The sequence below is a fragment of the Motacilla alba genome, chromosome 4A (genome assembly GCF_015832195.1).
Source record: "Motacilla alba alba isolate MOTALB_02 chromosome 4A, Motacilla_alba_V1.0_pri, whole genome shotgun sequence".
Classification (NCBI taxonomy): Eukaryota; Metazoa; Chordata; class Aves; order Passeriformes; family Motacillidae; genus Motacilla; species Motacilla alba.
In genome coordinates this window covers 10,089,573-10,104,904 of record NC_052045.1, presented here as the reverse complement: position 1 = coordinate 10,104,904, position 15,332 = coordinate 10,089,573, and the positions used below count along the sequence as shown (strand labels likewise).

General features: G+C 39.9%; 1 protein-coding gene across 11 annotated transcripts in view; it reads left to right on the top strand.

The window, feature by feature from the left end:
* The window catches only part of TENM1 (teneurin transmembrane protein 1), a 796,581-nt gene that overhangs the window by 688,188 nt on the left and 93,061 nt on the right, over nt 1-15,332 (top strand). For 10 of the 11 annotated variants that reach the window (XM_038164627.1, XM_038164626.1, XM_038164635.1 and 7 more), the window contains 3 exons: nt 5,853-6,038; nt 7,089-7,112; nt 9,364-9,510. In XM_038164627.1, the coding sequence (XP_038020555.1) occupies nt 5,853-6,038; nt 7,089-7,112; nt 9,364-9,510 (357 nt within the window). The remainder of the gene's footprint in view (nt 1-5,852; nt 6,039-7,088; nt 7,113-9,363; nt 9,511-15,332) is intronic. The other variant, XM_038164632.1, reaches the window with a different exon arrangement.

The following is a 15,332-nucleotide window of genomic DNA, read 5'->3' as shown; positions in this document are numbered from 1 at the left end:
CTTGCTTGATCATAGGTCACAGAATGGTTTGGGTTAGAAGGGCTCTTAAAGATGATCCAATTCCAACTCCTCTGCCCTGGGCAAAGGCATCTTCCACAAGACCAGGATGCTCCAAGCCCCATTCAGCCTGGCCTTGAACACTTCCAGGGATGGTTTATTGGCATAGCTGTGGCTGACTAAGAATGTAAAAAAAAATTACACACCTAACTAGTGTTCTGTGACACTGCTGGTGTGTAAAGCCAAGATCAGATGCAGTTAACATCCAGATTGCCAAAGAAGTTTGTGTAAATTGGGAAAATAAGATAAGCTGTACCATGAAAATAACATCTCTTCTAGTGCAGATATGTACAACTTGATGTCTGCATGAAAGCTCTACTGTGCACTCCTAGGTAACCTTCTTAAAGGGGAACAAATTTCCATTAGGTTTTAAAGAAAAAAAAAAGCTCAAATACTTTGGAAACTCCTAAAACTTTACATTTTTGAACTTTCTTGTGGTGTAAAAAATTATATTAATAAAGTGAATTGCTGAAAATAAAAGCCAGAACAGTGTTGTCTCCAGGACACAGCAGGAAGGTAATTTAAAAAGCTCAGGAATATGGTTGAAATTATCATGCAAACTTATTAAATGTAATGTATATTTAAATTGAAAAAACTTCTTTATTAGGGCTAGATAGGTGATTTTTTTGCTGCCTCTAGCAGTTAAGCTTATTGGGTGAAAGTCAGGGTAGATTAATTTCTAATCTTTATGGAAAACCACGTATTAAAAAATGAATAGCAAAATTATTAATATAATACTGAAAGTTTAGACTATCTGTAGAACAAGAATCACCACTGAACAAAAGTATAATGAATGTTTTGTAGAATTTGGCCACTTTTGTTTACATATAGTTTTGTATTCTTAGCATGATTTTCTAGGAGTTATTTCTGACATATCTTGAATTAACATTAAAATCTTCCCTATCATTACAAATTATAAAATATTTAGCTTTAATTTCCCTTTTCATAACACATAAGTAGGAACTTATTATAAAATACATTTGAAAGAATTCATTGTTGACTTAGGTAATTAAAATGAAGAGTGTGAAGTGAATTTTTAATGCTTTTTAGATTAGCTCAGGAATGATCAACTATTTGTCTCCTCCTCAAGAATATGTACAAATAATGGTTCACAGCTCACATTTGCCTTTTTCCAAGAAATTAATGAGCATTCAGAATTAAGGACATGTCAGTAAAAATTCTAGACTGAATTGAACATTTTTTTAAGTCACTTCTTCATTAATTGGTGTGAGTCTAAGGACTTGGAATTTTAGATTTGATGCAAACTGTATTTGATGAAAGTCTGAGGGAAGCTGCTGGGGTCAGGTGAGGCCATCCCCCGGCTCTCTGCCAGCACAATGCTCACAGTGACTCTGCATGGTTGGGCTTTTTTCTAAACCAAAATTTACTTTCCAGGCCTACATTTAGAGAACCTTGTTTGGATTTCAAAGTGTACAGGTAAAAGCTGACACAGGGCCATGAATACTGTGAATTTGGGTGACTTGGTGTCCTGGGAACCCTGAAAATTCCCATGTGCTGAGGAGTGGGGCTCAGCCACAGACCAGCTTGCTGCACACGATCTGCCCAGAGCTCAGGCAGGCAGGTGTATGTCCCACTAAAGTGTGCACAGAGGAGTGGCAGGGAAGAGATGGGTTTGTGTAAGCCTGAACACCAACATGGTCAAGGAGCTAAGGTGCTGTGAGTGTGGCACTGTACATGGTAAGAATGAACGGCAATTAATAGAACAGCACAAGTAAAGGATTGTGATGTAATATCCCTGAGTCAACTAATCCAAACTGTTCCTCTTGTCACCTGCCTCCCTTGTTACCTTACAGAAGTCATCTCTTTGCTCTTGTCCTTTGCAGTCACATGATGGCACAGCTTGTGGCTCCTCAGCAGGACAGTCTCTGTCCAAGCTGGGATTTGCATCTCCTCCCTCGTCCTGCCTGTATTGCTGCTTTGATCTCTCCTTGGGCTGATTTAGCTCAGCTAGCTGTCAGGTATTAACCCAGGAAAATAAAATGAATAATTACCTGACAGTTCCATGATCTGAATCATCTCACCAGTTTCCCATGCTAAGCCCTAGGCAGGGATCACAGAGCCATGAGATGTATGGAGACGAGGAGGAATGGAATAGCTGTTTCAGTCAGAGAAGACATTTTTGGCTGTCTCAGCTGCTGCACTGACCCAAAGCTCAAAGCCCTTCCCTGCTGTGCTGGCTCTGCTGCATTTTGTGCTGCTTCTGTGTCCTGCAGGACCAACTGCTTTGGAAGGAGGAAGATGCTCCAGTGAGCTGAACAGTTGCATCATGTCTGACTTGATGTCCAGCTTCACTTCTGTGTGAATTTTTGCCACATCAGCTTTATTTGAAGCTCTTTACCTAGTTAAATTTACTGTATAATTTTCCATTGCAGTTGGTCCCTGAGCACTCTCTGGAGTGTCTCATTTTGTCCAGTCTCTGGCAGAAACCCTCAACACAAACACAAATGCTAATGTGGCTCCCTGCTACACAAAGGTTTCTGGGCTTGTTTATCTGCAGGAGGAGTTAAGAAATAGTTTTGCATTGAAAAGCAGGACAACCTGAACTGATAATCCTTTTTTTGATCTTAGTTGTTTGAATTAGCTGTGGATTAAAGCTGCATGTTCTACTACAGCATTAATAGGATGACATTAGGCTTGATTTGCCTTGCTTTGCATGAGAAGTCTGTGGAGAATCTTGGATTTGCTTGGCAGAAGGATACATTATCATGGTAAACAGCACTTCTGAAGGTTTATGAAATCACCAAAAAGAATGCAAGTCTCAAGGTTGACTCAGTGATGACAAAGTGTGAATTGGCTGAATTGCAGGTCAGCTAGGGTAGCTGAGGAAAGTGTCTGGGCCAAACTAAGAAACCTCATTTCACTGCATCTGGTGCTCACGAAATTTGGTTTGGTTTTCATTAAAGAACATTTAGATTCAATATTTTGGGGAAAAAATTCATTTTATTCATTTTTAGAAGGAAATGCAATAACTAGGTAAGTCCATTTTGAGTATGATCTTGTGTTGGAAAATAGAACCAAAAAAAAAGTAGCCTTATGAGTGAAGACTCTGTGTACTGACCTGGGATATTTTTTTTATAAGATAGGTAATCTAGTATCTCCACTTCATTAAATATTAGGACATTAAGTTGTGTTTAAACATTTTATTCCATGTGTAGGGAAAACAGTGGAAAACTTTCTAACAGTTTAAGGTCTGTTTAATTTTTTGCTTTTAAAAGGGAAGTGTGTGCAAGATCTACCCCTGTCCCTGTGGTAGGAATGTGCCTACATTGCCTTCAGCTCCTTCCTGTTATTTCTTTTGTTTGTTTGGAAGATGAGTTTGTCATAATTAGATTCTGCAGGGTAGACAGACAGGGGATGCAGCCATGCATGCCGTGTGTGGGAATGTGTTCAAGGTTTTCCACAGCTGGTCCTTGGGTCTGTTTACAGACAGAGAAGTGCAAGGAGCTGCTAGCACTGCTGACAGGGTCAGAAGCTCTATGTATTGCTTCGTTTCCCCACTTCAGCCATTGCCACTTCTGTATTCCAATGCCTACAGTCTTCCCTGAAGTTTTGGAATCAGTTGAACTAAGCCAGTCCCAAAACTGCAAAAGTCTGTGTAGTAGAATGTCAGTCCAGAGGGTCAAAAAAGACCATCAGGTCCACTTACCTCAGTATGCTGTAAACTGCACAATATTTCTTAATATCCTCTTAACAGTCTTTTCCACTTGAAGTAAAATATCAAAAACAATAATTATAGTGAACTAGAGGGAGATCAGGGGAGATCAAACACATTGCTCTAGCAGTCTAAATTCTTAAAGTATTTGCTAGATTTAATTCTCAGGAGTAGGCTGATGCCCTACAGCTGGAACAATAGGTTCAAATAAAACCAGTGATCCTCTGCCAGTCTGCTTGGAAGTGATGCTTTTGTGATCTGGTGGGATCAATTTACTTCCTAAACACAGGAGCAAGTATATAGACATCTTCAGTACCAATGGAATAAGAAAGCAAGTCCTCCTATAGTCCTCCAAGCAATCTCCCAGGTTTCCAAGGAACAAACAAGTAACAAAATGAAAGAGCCAAAACAAAATATGCAGCAAGGGGGAAGAAATCCTTTCCAGTACCTGCAGGCGGGCAGTCCAAGGCATGAAGCAGTAGATGAATATATGATCAGCAGGCAGCAATCAAGACTTTCTAAGGTATAATGCCTCAGACTCAGCATTTGAATTTAATAGAGCAGTCTCTTTTCTTGTCTTGCATATTGTTTTTCAGGAATATCATAGAATCATATCATCAAATAATTATTTTTATCTTGTACTCCAGTATAACACAACTCCCTGTCCAAATGTTAAATTTAATTATTTTTTCTATAGCTGACTTTGACTTCCTAAGGACAGTACTTTGCAGTTGCTTTTACTGAATTTTGTGTGATGTTCTTTACCATGCCTTCTGCTTCTGAATTTGAGTTGGACAATGCTCTTGCAGTTTGTCACTCACCCATCCTTTTGATTGTGCACTGTGCTGTCACCCTGGCTATTAACAAAAATAAGGGCTAAGCTCTTCCTCAAGACAGAGCCCAGCATGTCTTTGATGTCACTGTGCTGTTCCAGTTCTGTGCTCCTTTTTTCTTTGTGTTAAAATGATTGGAAGATAAGATTTCAATTTAAACTTTAAAAACTTTTCTTGGTATGTAAGTGACAGCATTTGTCACTACAAATGCTTTTGAGGATGTTTATATACAATAGTTCCAAGATCTAAATGATCATTGTTTAAAATCTGTCAAGGAAAAAATCCTGCCACAACTAAATATGTAGCACTGACATTTGAAATCAGAGTAGACCTGAGTGTTTGGCTTATACTGTAAGTGCTATCAGCTGCTTTCTGAGAGGAAGAAGTGGGAGACATTTCTGTAGCAGGTTAATTACAGGATAACAAGCAAGTTCTGTGTCTTTACAGTAATTATTCTAAATAAATTCAAACTACATGGAACCTTTCTACAATGAAACCATTCTTCTCACAGAACAACTTGAGTATACATAGAAGCAGCATTGCAATTAGCATATGGTGAGGTATTGAAACAATTCAGGACTTCCATACCGCTTCACAATCAGGGCTCTTCTATAGTGCCCAGGTAGAGAAATCTTCCAAGGGCAATGAAGGAGGTGTTACTTGAAACAGCTTTTCTGGTTTCTTAGCAGTTGACTTATGAAGGTCAGGAAGGGAAAAAAAGTCTGAATCCTCGAAAGCCATTTTAGAACTAGGGGGATCTGAATGGCCTGTAGGTGATGTATTGGTGCATGCTGCTGCCAGAGTGAGGTGCTTGCCTCGTCTCTTACTCTCTTTCTGGTGGCTCTCTGTACTACAGGTACAAGCCCATTTTGTCATCACTAAAAACATTTGAACATCTAAAAGATTGGTTTGCTTATATGAATTTTATGTGCTGCTTTATCCTTTAATTCAGTTCACGATATTTGAGTTTGTAAGAGATTTTAGAATTGAATCTCAGAAGAATTAGTCAAAGATACTGACTTTTTCATGTCATTGTTTATCTGCTTCAAACCTATTACTCTACCCTCTGCAAAGCCATCATTTGCAGTCCCCACCCCAAAAAAATAAATCATCTGACAAGTAACTGCTAAGGGAGGAGGCAGGAGATTGCATAAGGTCAGTATTGAGTGATAAAATCTCTTGTTTGATCCAGCAGATGAGTGACATTCATACAGAAGTGAATTGATGCAAAGTCTATTTGCTGTATGGAAGTGCTGTTCCACGTGGTGTACTTCTGTTTTTCTGTGCAGAGCTGTGTACCCTGGACTGTGGCAGCCACGGTGTCTGCTCCAGAGGGATATGCCAGTGTGAAGAGGGCTGGGTGGGACCCACCTGCGAAGAGCGGACCTGCCACTCCCACTGTGCTGAGCACGGGCAGTGCAAGGATGGGAAGTGTGAGTGCAGCCCAGGATGGGAAGGGGACCACTGCACCATTGGTAAGGGGCTTTTGTACCTCAAGAAATGAAATACGTAAAATCTTAATCCAGTCCTACACAGATTGCCGTCATTCTGATTGAAATCTATTAGGAAAAACACAGACTCAGAATCCAGGCAGGTGTAAAAAGGTGCCTCTGCACTCTGTTTGTCCCACAGAATAGCAACGTGGCACAGCTTTCTTTGTAGAGGAAATAACAGATTAATTAATTAAAAAAAAACCACAGAAAGGAAAGATATCTCAGTCCTAACATATCTTTGGGATGTGTTCATATGTGAATTTTGTAGTCAGGAAGAAAAAAAATGTTTTAAAAAGTAGAAGGTGTGAGGAGACAAAGCTCTTGTTTACCTTATGTAATTCTTGCCTTTCTGTCTGAGGATTTACATATTTTACTTTCTGCTAATGGTGTTTTTCCTAGAGCTGACTGCTAACAATATTCCTAATAAGGTAAAGCTTTCAGATCTTTTTAGAAGTCATTAGTCTACTATAAAAATTTAATAATTATATTTTTAATTAAATTCTACAGTTTTTTGCAAAGTCGAAGAGTGTTTCTCCCCAAAATGTCCCAAAGTAAGATTATTATCTAATTTTCAGAGATGAGCAGCTTAAGGTCTCACATTTGTTTCTTGAAAAAAAACCTAGAATATGTTATCTTTATCTGAGCATTTTAAGATAATTAATTCCCTGGCTCTGAATTTAGAATTCACTAAATCAAGAATTAGGTTTGTGATGGAGGAACAGCCTAATTTTCTGAAGATTGGTTAGAGCAAATCCAGAGAAGGACCAAAATACTCAAAAAGATAAAAAGACCTGCTGTTCACATTGTAGGCAGTGCCAGGTGTGGTCCCTGCACACTTGTCATCAAATGGAGAACGATCACAAACACAATGCTCTGGTCACAGCAGCAGGAATAGATCTGCCTGGCAGATCTTCCCAGCAGGAAGAGGGAGACCTTTTATATCTAACCCCCAGGTGTCAAGCCATAAGCAAATGTATTTTCATTTGGTACAGAAGTTTGATCCATCTCAGTTTTGTTCTTTTCTTTTTTAAGCTCACTACTTAGATGCTGTTCAAGGTAAGTTTTTCATATCAGCATTCCAAAAAAATAATGAAAATGCACAAAAGTATTGGGAATGGAGTGTTTTCTGTTACTCATTTTGTTTGAGCTTCTGTACTGCTAGGTTCCCAGAATAGATGACACATTTGTTTATGGAAATATATATATATGCATACACAGAGATTTACAGGAGAAAGTGCAGTTTTTAATAAATAATGTGCTCAACTCAATTGCAAAGTTGTACCAATATAAGCATGTTTTACAGGGCCATCTGATGTGCTGTGTCAGGCAAATCCGTTTTTTGCTCTTGTTTACCATCCAAAGTAATACCAGAGCTAAGGACTTGCTAAAAAGCTTGTGTTGATACTGTCTCCCATGAGAAGTAAAAAAAGTATTATTTTGTCATTTATGCTTGAAGTTAGTTTCTTTTGCTAGAGCAGTGCTCTTGTTTTCTAAAGCTGTCTGTGCCAGATGTGATCTAGTTCTCTTCAAATCATTTGATACAAGAGTTAAGTTTGATGTTGCTTTGTGTCTGGTGCTGTTCATTCGATTGCCGTGCCTCGCCGCAGGTCCTGCTCATTCCTGTCAGTGCGAGAGCCTTCCCCAGTGGGACAGCAGTCCCTGTGCCTGGCCCACACAGCCCCTTCCAAAAATGCTGCTCACTGAAATACCAAACTAACCATGAGTTCAGAAGGATCTCAGCGCTTATTTTCTGTTTCTTATTTTATTTCTTTGGAATTAGATAATAGTAAAAGCACATAAGCATTCATTTTTCTGCATTTATAGACTTAGAGGGTAGCCATACACAGTAGCAAAATATAATCATGTACAAGAAATTAATTAACTCAGCAGGACAATGATTGAAAGTGGAAAAACATCCACATTACACAAAAGAGCTCTCACATCCTGCCCTTTCCGCTAACTCCCTGAAAGAGGCTTTTATAGTATCTTTGGTTGTTGCCAAGTTCATGTTGTTTTGGAGTCGCATCTTCTGTAACTCAGTGTGAGAAAATGGTGCCACCCATCTCCAGTTTTTCTGAGCAAGAGAGTCAGACTCTCTGATCCCTTTGTTTGCAGATGTGATTGATAAACTGTGCCAAGGGTGAGAAGGAGGGAGATCATGTGTCTCATGTAAAGTTACCAGGAAATGTGCTGCATGTGGGGCTGTGAATCACAGCCTGACAGACCAGACTCTCCGACTGGCTCCTCCAAACTCCATTTGGAGCATTTCAGGGCTGTCAGGCACCGATTCTTCTCTCCTCAAAAAAAACTCTCTCTCTGATAACGCCTGTGTGTTGATGATCAGTATCAGGTGCACAGGGGCTTTCAGATCCTGTATATCTATGCTGGCAAAAAGAAAGGAGTCAGCTTAGAAGTGATGCCACTCACTCTGTCAAACTTACTGCCAAGCTTTATCCATTGTCCTTTGGCTCGGTGTGTGACATGGTGAGGATCTGAGAAATGTCTGAGCTGGCACTGCACTATGCAAGCAGATGGACATGAGTGTACACATCCAAGAGACCATTCCTCTCTCACTCTTGCAGACAAGAAATCTAGATGTGAATGTCCAAATCACTATTGATTCAGAGCTTGCAAGTCTAAAATTGAAAGGATGCTACAGTCCTTGGCCCAGTTTTGATCTAGAATCAGCACCACCAAGGGGCATGTGTTGGTCCTGTTGGAATCAGCTCTAAAGGAAGAAAGTAGAACAGGAAGGCAGTGCTCCCTCAATTGCCTTCTGTGGAAAGAGTGTGTTGTAGCATAAATCAAATTGGCTTTTTTCTCAGTCAGATGAGTATTTATGAACAGAATAAAAAGGTCACTTCCACTCCCTGCGATGTGTAGGATTATGTCCACAGATGCCAGTTTGTCATTTAGACAATATTTTCCATGTATATCTTTGATATAAATCTTGACTATGTGTGTGATATTGTTAGTGAACTATAGTTTATTTTTCAATAGAGAAAGGGAGGGACATGACTTTGCAACTTTATAGCATGACTTTACTCACTTTACTCCTGTGCACAAAATATTAAACACTAAAAAAATCCTCATTCCTCACTGAGAAACTAGTTTTGTGCAAGCAAAGGGAAGGACAAATTTGGGGGTTTTTCCATATTTTACCAGAAGTGTAAGTGGCTCCCAAGCTGTGATCATTTGAAGGCAGCAAGTATAGTGCTAGAAATAGGAATGTTAATGAATAATTGCAACTGCAATATAAGAGAAAATACCCCTTCATTAAGGCTTTTTTTCATACTTTCTTTTTTAGATGGTTGCCCAGGTCTCTGTTATGGAAATGGGAGGTGCACTCTTGATCAGAATGGGTGGCACTGTGTTTGTCAAGTGGGCTGGAGTGGCTCGGGATGTAACGTTGTCATGGAAATGGTGTGTGCAGATAACCTGGACAATGATGGAGGTATGATACATAATTCATGTGTCTCTGTTTATCTGTCACATCCTTGACTGCCATTTAAATCCATAGTTTTGGTGTATGCTTTCCTTTTTATCACAAAATGTCAATGTTTGTCTGTTTGCTCAAGACAGTTCTTCCACTGACTTCATCTGAAGTAATAGAGTGAGGAAACAGACCCTTGTGCTGGATGCTACTGAAGGCAGAAAATATCTGTGGCCATATTTACCATCCCAGTACTTGTTTTTTTTCCTCATAAAAAGCAAAGCAAAACAAAAGTGTTATAAGTAATTTCCTGTATCTCCTTTCTACTCTTCCTCATAATTCTGTCAGCCTTTCAGAAAAAAATAGCCAAGAGACACCCAAATGAAAGAAACCTCTGTGCCTATCAAAATGCATCTAGTTAGTCTTCTATTATTATTAATTTAATACATTTGCAAGCATAAAGTGCACATTTGCAGTTGCTTTTAACATTAGTCTCTCTTAATATTTCTACTGAGACACAAGAACAGCACAGTTCTTGCAATTATCTGGACCTACTTTTGAAGGACTGTTGAGGAAACTAGTGTAGAAAGTGTGCAGAAGAGATTTTGGAAAGTACTGTAAACAGAGCCCGATACTGAAATAATCATTTGCTCCTTTCTATCAGTTGAATAAGGGCATTTGGTACTAGGTGCTCCCCTCAGTCCTCTGTGATCTTGATTTCATTCTAAGGTTGCATAAGTTTTAGGCTTGCTGGGGAAAACATAGTTCTTTCATACGTTGGTCTCCGCTTCCTTTCCAATAGTTTGTTTTAATACAAGAGTTGGAGTTTTGTTGTTTTTTTTTTTTTTAAGAAAAAGCATCTAGCTCCATTTCAAACTTGCCAGTGGGAGAGAAGCCACAATATTCCTGACTGGTTTCTCTCAGAGTTAATTATTTTTCCTGTCTGTTTTAGGAATACTCATTTACTGAACAGTCAAGGGCTATTGCTTTTCTCTCCTTCACCTGCTACCATCCTTTACCATGTGCTTGTCCCATCCTCAGAGCTGTACAGCAGAGAGTGGATTCAAGGCCAGGTTTTATGAGGCTTTGAGAAACCTGCAACAGTGCAAAATGTCCCTCCCCATGGCAGGGGCTTGGAACAAGGTGATCTTTAAGGTCCCTTCCAACCCATACAGTTCTATGATTATATGATCAGCCCCAAAAGTGGTTAAATTATTTTTCCTTAGATTGTGCACTGAGATTTATTAAAATGCATATTATCTTATTGTGTCACACCTAAAGACCATATCAGTGTCCTGGATGAGATCTTACACTTGACTGTAGGGGCAAACCTTGCTGTGATGATTGTCTGATTTCTTCTAGGTCATTGATAAATTAAGCTTGATGTAGGTCCAAGAACTGAGGTCACTGTGGGACCTCAATAGAAACATTCTGACTCAGTGATGATTCCTCATTTACAGATATATTTTGAGACCTTCTGATTTTGTATCCTGTGGGCTCTAAGACCCTGCTGTCCTTTGGCAAAGGCATCCTCATTTCTGAACCCTGTTCAAAATTGCCTTATTCCTCTCATATCCTTCCTTTTCCACTTTATTTCCAAGAGGTCCAAGAACGCTGTCTCTGCCCACTGTCTGTGCTCTCCTGCACTAGAGTGTGTCCCTGTCACACAAGGTCCCACAGCTGGCATCCCTGCCCCCTGTGCTCTCCCATCTGTCGCTGCTCTCCCCCGCTGTCCGAGGCTCTGACTCACCCGCCTGCACTCTGAAATCTGCCCACTGAAACCCTGGTCAGCCTGTAATGTATGGGAAGCATTTTCTGCTACACTCTGTGAACTGGCTCTGTATAAACTGCCCTGTACTGTGATTGTGGGTGCTTTACATTCTGCAATAACAGTGAGTTATTGGAAGAGTTGGCACTTTTAACTCTAAATCTCCTTGAATTTGTCAGTTTAAGGCAGACACTTCACATCATTTCACTGCGGGTTTTAAAAGCAATTTTCTTTTCCCTTTTTAATGGGAACATAACATGGACTAGGACAGCTCTGTTGACATTAAAATTAGAGATAAGTGCAGAGAGAAATATTTAATTAATCTGACTGCTAGAGATGGGCTAAATGTAATTAAGTTTTCTTCACAATTTCCTATAAGAAAAGAAAATTATATTTACATATTATTACCACTTCTCTTTATATATATATATATATATATATATGAAGTTCGTAGGACCTGATTTGGCATAAGTATAAATTAGAAAAATTCCCCTAAAGTCATTGGAGTTATACCAATGTTAGATGAAATCAGAAGCTGTGTGTTTAAGGCTTTGTATACCAGCATGACAGGAAAATCAGGAATTGGGAAGGAGGTATGACATTACCTCTTAAGTCCTGTTTGCTGGGAGGTTGAGCCTTAGACTATGAGAATATTATGGTGGCATAGCAAGCTTCCATCCATCAAGCTACACACCTGGAGTAGGTTCATCAGGATGGAAGTTATTAGCATTTTCACCTGCAGCTCAGGTGAGTTAAGAGCTTGCACTCAGGTGAGTTAGACACAGCTGACAGCTTCCTAAGGCCTTAGGATGTGATCATAGTTAGTGAGACATAGCCCAAGAGATAATTAAGTGGCCTTGTATAGGCCAAATCATGGAATTCTCACCTAGCAAAGGTCTTAATCATTCCAGTTGTGTTTAAATCAAACATTTATATCTCAGTCCTATTGTGCTTCCAAGTTTATGAGGAGGAGGTCACCACCAAAGGACAAAGCTGTAGTAAAGTTCAGCAATTATAATTTTGAACAAACTCTAATTTTAGGACTTAGACAAAAGAATAATTTTGTGTAGTTTTAAGTTATTTTTTCAGGTAATTTGTCACATGGTACTTTCGGGGATGGAATAACTGAAATTTTTATAATTTAAAACTACATTCAGAGACACAGTAAAAAAATACAGGTTAATCCCAACCATAAGGATTCAATAATGCCATTTAATTGGCATGAGGAACAGTTAGTGTTGTTTTTTTCACCCTCTGTTAAAAGCACAAAAGCTTTGGGAGGGATAAAGTCTTGAGTTAATTTTTAAAGGACTGATATAATCATATAAAGAAAAGCTATAATAAGCATATTCACAGGCATCCTGGTCCTGCAGCCACTGAAGCACCAAGATCCCCTCAGTGCAGTTACTGCTGGTGGTAAGATAAAACACATGTGGAACTATTCTCGGGGGCAGGGAAAGTAGAATTTCTTTTAGAGCCCCATTAGGATTTGCTGCACTTGTTCCCTGGCTCTACCAGAGCTGCCTTTCCCATCCCAGCTCATAACTCTCTGTTAGCTTTTTCCTGCTCGCAGGCTTAAGGGCATGTTTACCTGTTCAAATATCACTACAAATATCAGTGGAAAGGTCTTAGCATTATAACAGATGCACGATGGCATGGTTTGCACTTGCTCTCATGGAGTGCTTCTGCAGTCTGTTAGCAGTGTGATGTCCATTAAAAAATGCCAAGGAGTCAAGCAGGTGTCCTTTGCAGTGGGGCCTTTCCCTCACTGTGGCTTCCCTCAGCGTAATTTCCCATTCCTTATCCTCCTTCTTTCACTGTCTCAACTGGCTTGAATTCAGTTTATAAGATGAACCATTCAGCTCATCTGAGCAGGTAATTTCCTCATGTCCTGACGCTAATTTAGATTCATTGCAAGCTCCAGTAGCTCCAGAAAATCTCTAGAAATCTCTAGACCTCTTTGCAGGCAAGGTGCCTGTGTCTTGGGGCAGGAGGCAGAACACACTGCTGGGGTGTGGGGACACACAGGGCATTCATGGGTCACACCCCACTCAGTTGTAGCCAAGCTACAATTTCCCTGGTTTTTGGACTTATACTTACCCAGCTGCTGCACAAACAGGTCTTTGTCTCAAGCTGAAAGTTGCAGCCTGTCACTCCCATTAGTTTCCTTGATACAGATCTCTCTTTTAAATTTGCCTGCATCTCCTTTTATTGTTTGTCTTTCATGAATCAATCTTGCCTGTTTATTTGTAAGGAAAATTCTGTTTACTACAAGCTTTGAATTCTTTTCCAAATATGCCTTCAGTCACTTCAGACAGTTATTGTAGCATTCTCCAAGCTTTTCCAAGCACAAGGAAATATATGACTCAGCATAGCCTTGGGTTGATAACCAGTGCTGCTGAAATATTGATGTATTTCTGACCCGTCCATTGGCGTTTTAATAACCCATCCATCACAGAGATATTGAGTCCATATATAAGTAATATGCTATTATTACCCAATATAAATAATACTGATGGGAATGGTTTTCATTGTTGCTGAGCAGCGAGGGCTCTCTAGGGATACTTAGAGTTTCTGAAAACCCTGATATATTCTTATTGTCCCGAGTGTGGAAGGCCAAACACTACTGGTACTCCCTGGGTAAAACACTCACAGCTTTCCATAGGTACACTGATGGGTTTCCTTATATAAACATCAGTGTTCCCAGTTAACAGCCTCACTGTCTGCTGCCTGCTATGTATTATGGATAAAATTTGGGCACTTTGAATTAACGCATATGAATAAGCATTAGAGACTCTTGACAGTTGCTGCTGCTGCTGCTTCGTCTCTTCTGAAGTTACGCTTTGATTCCGTTTGCTTAGATTCCTGGCAACACTAATTAGACTGAACTGAGCCTGTGGTGAATAAAGTCAGCACAGGCAATATTTAAGGAGACACTTAAATCCCATTTTTTACTTTCTGTGAAAATGTTCTGAACATAGATCTCACAGCTCCATCTCTGGCTGGCACTCACTGGGATCAGTACAGACAGAGCAGGAGTGCACTGATACACACACACCCCTCTGGGTAGCTCTGCAGCAGTGAACATGAAAGTCATTGGTACTTACAGAATTATAGAACATCCCGAGTTGAACAGGACCCGCAAGAATCATCCAAGTGTGGCTCCTGACCCAGCACAGGATGGTCCCAAAAATTACACCATATATCTGAGAGTGTAATCCAAACACTTCTTGAACTCTGTCAGGTTTTGTGCTGTGACAGCTTTCCAGGAGAGCCTGTTCCAGTGCCCTAGCACCCTCTGGGTGAAGAACCTTTTCCTAATATCCAACCTAAACCTCCCCTGACCCAGCTTCATGGTGTTCCCCCAAGTTCTGTCACTGGTCCCCAGAGAGAAGAGATCAGTGCCTGTCCCTCTGCAGGTGTTGAAGACCACAGTGAGGTCTTCCTCAGTCTCCTCCAGGCTGAACAAGCCAAGTGACCTCTGATGTTCCTCTCAGGGCTTCCCCTAGAGGGGTTCACCATCTTCATAGCTCTGCTTTAGACATTTTCTAATGGCTTTGAACATTTTCTAACGGCTTTATATTGTGGTGCCCAAAGCTAAGCACAACATATCTAATCTAGAGATTGCTCAGTGACACGAAAATCCAATCACATCATTAGGAAGTGTTAGTGAGCATGTCTGCATACATGTTCATGCACCATATAAGCATCTACACCACTTCTTATAGTATTCTGGGTTTGACATTTCCATAAAATTTTAAATCTATTTGTTTACATTAACCAGATAGTTAATTTCAGTACATCTTCTGCAAGTGTGAAAAAAAGATTGAAAGGGTGAGAACTCTGCTCATTTAATGAACTTCTAAGCAAAAGAATAGCAATTGTAAGTTTTATTGCTAACTAGCTGTGTTTTCCTCACCAGCATTTAATGATAGTGGATGGTTTATTAAAATAACTAACATCAGCAACATGGGAGGTAGAGTCTGATTGAATTTTTCATTTTCATAGCCAGTTAATAAAGTGTCTCAGTGGTTTAATAGATAAGAAACTGCTGTGCAAGTTGTTGTGTGCTTCA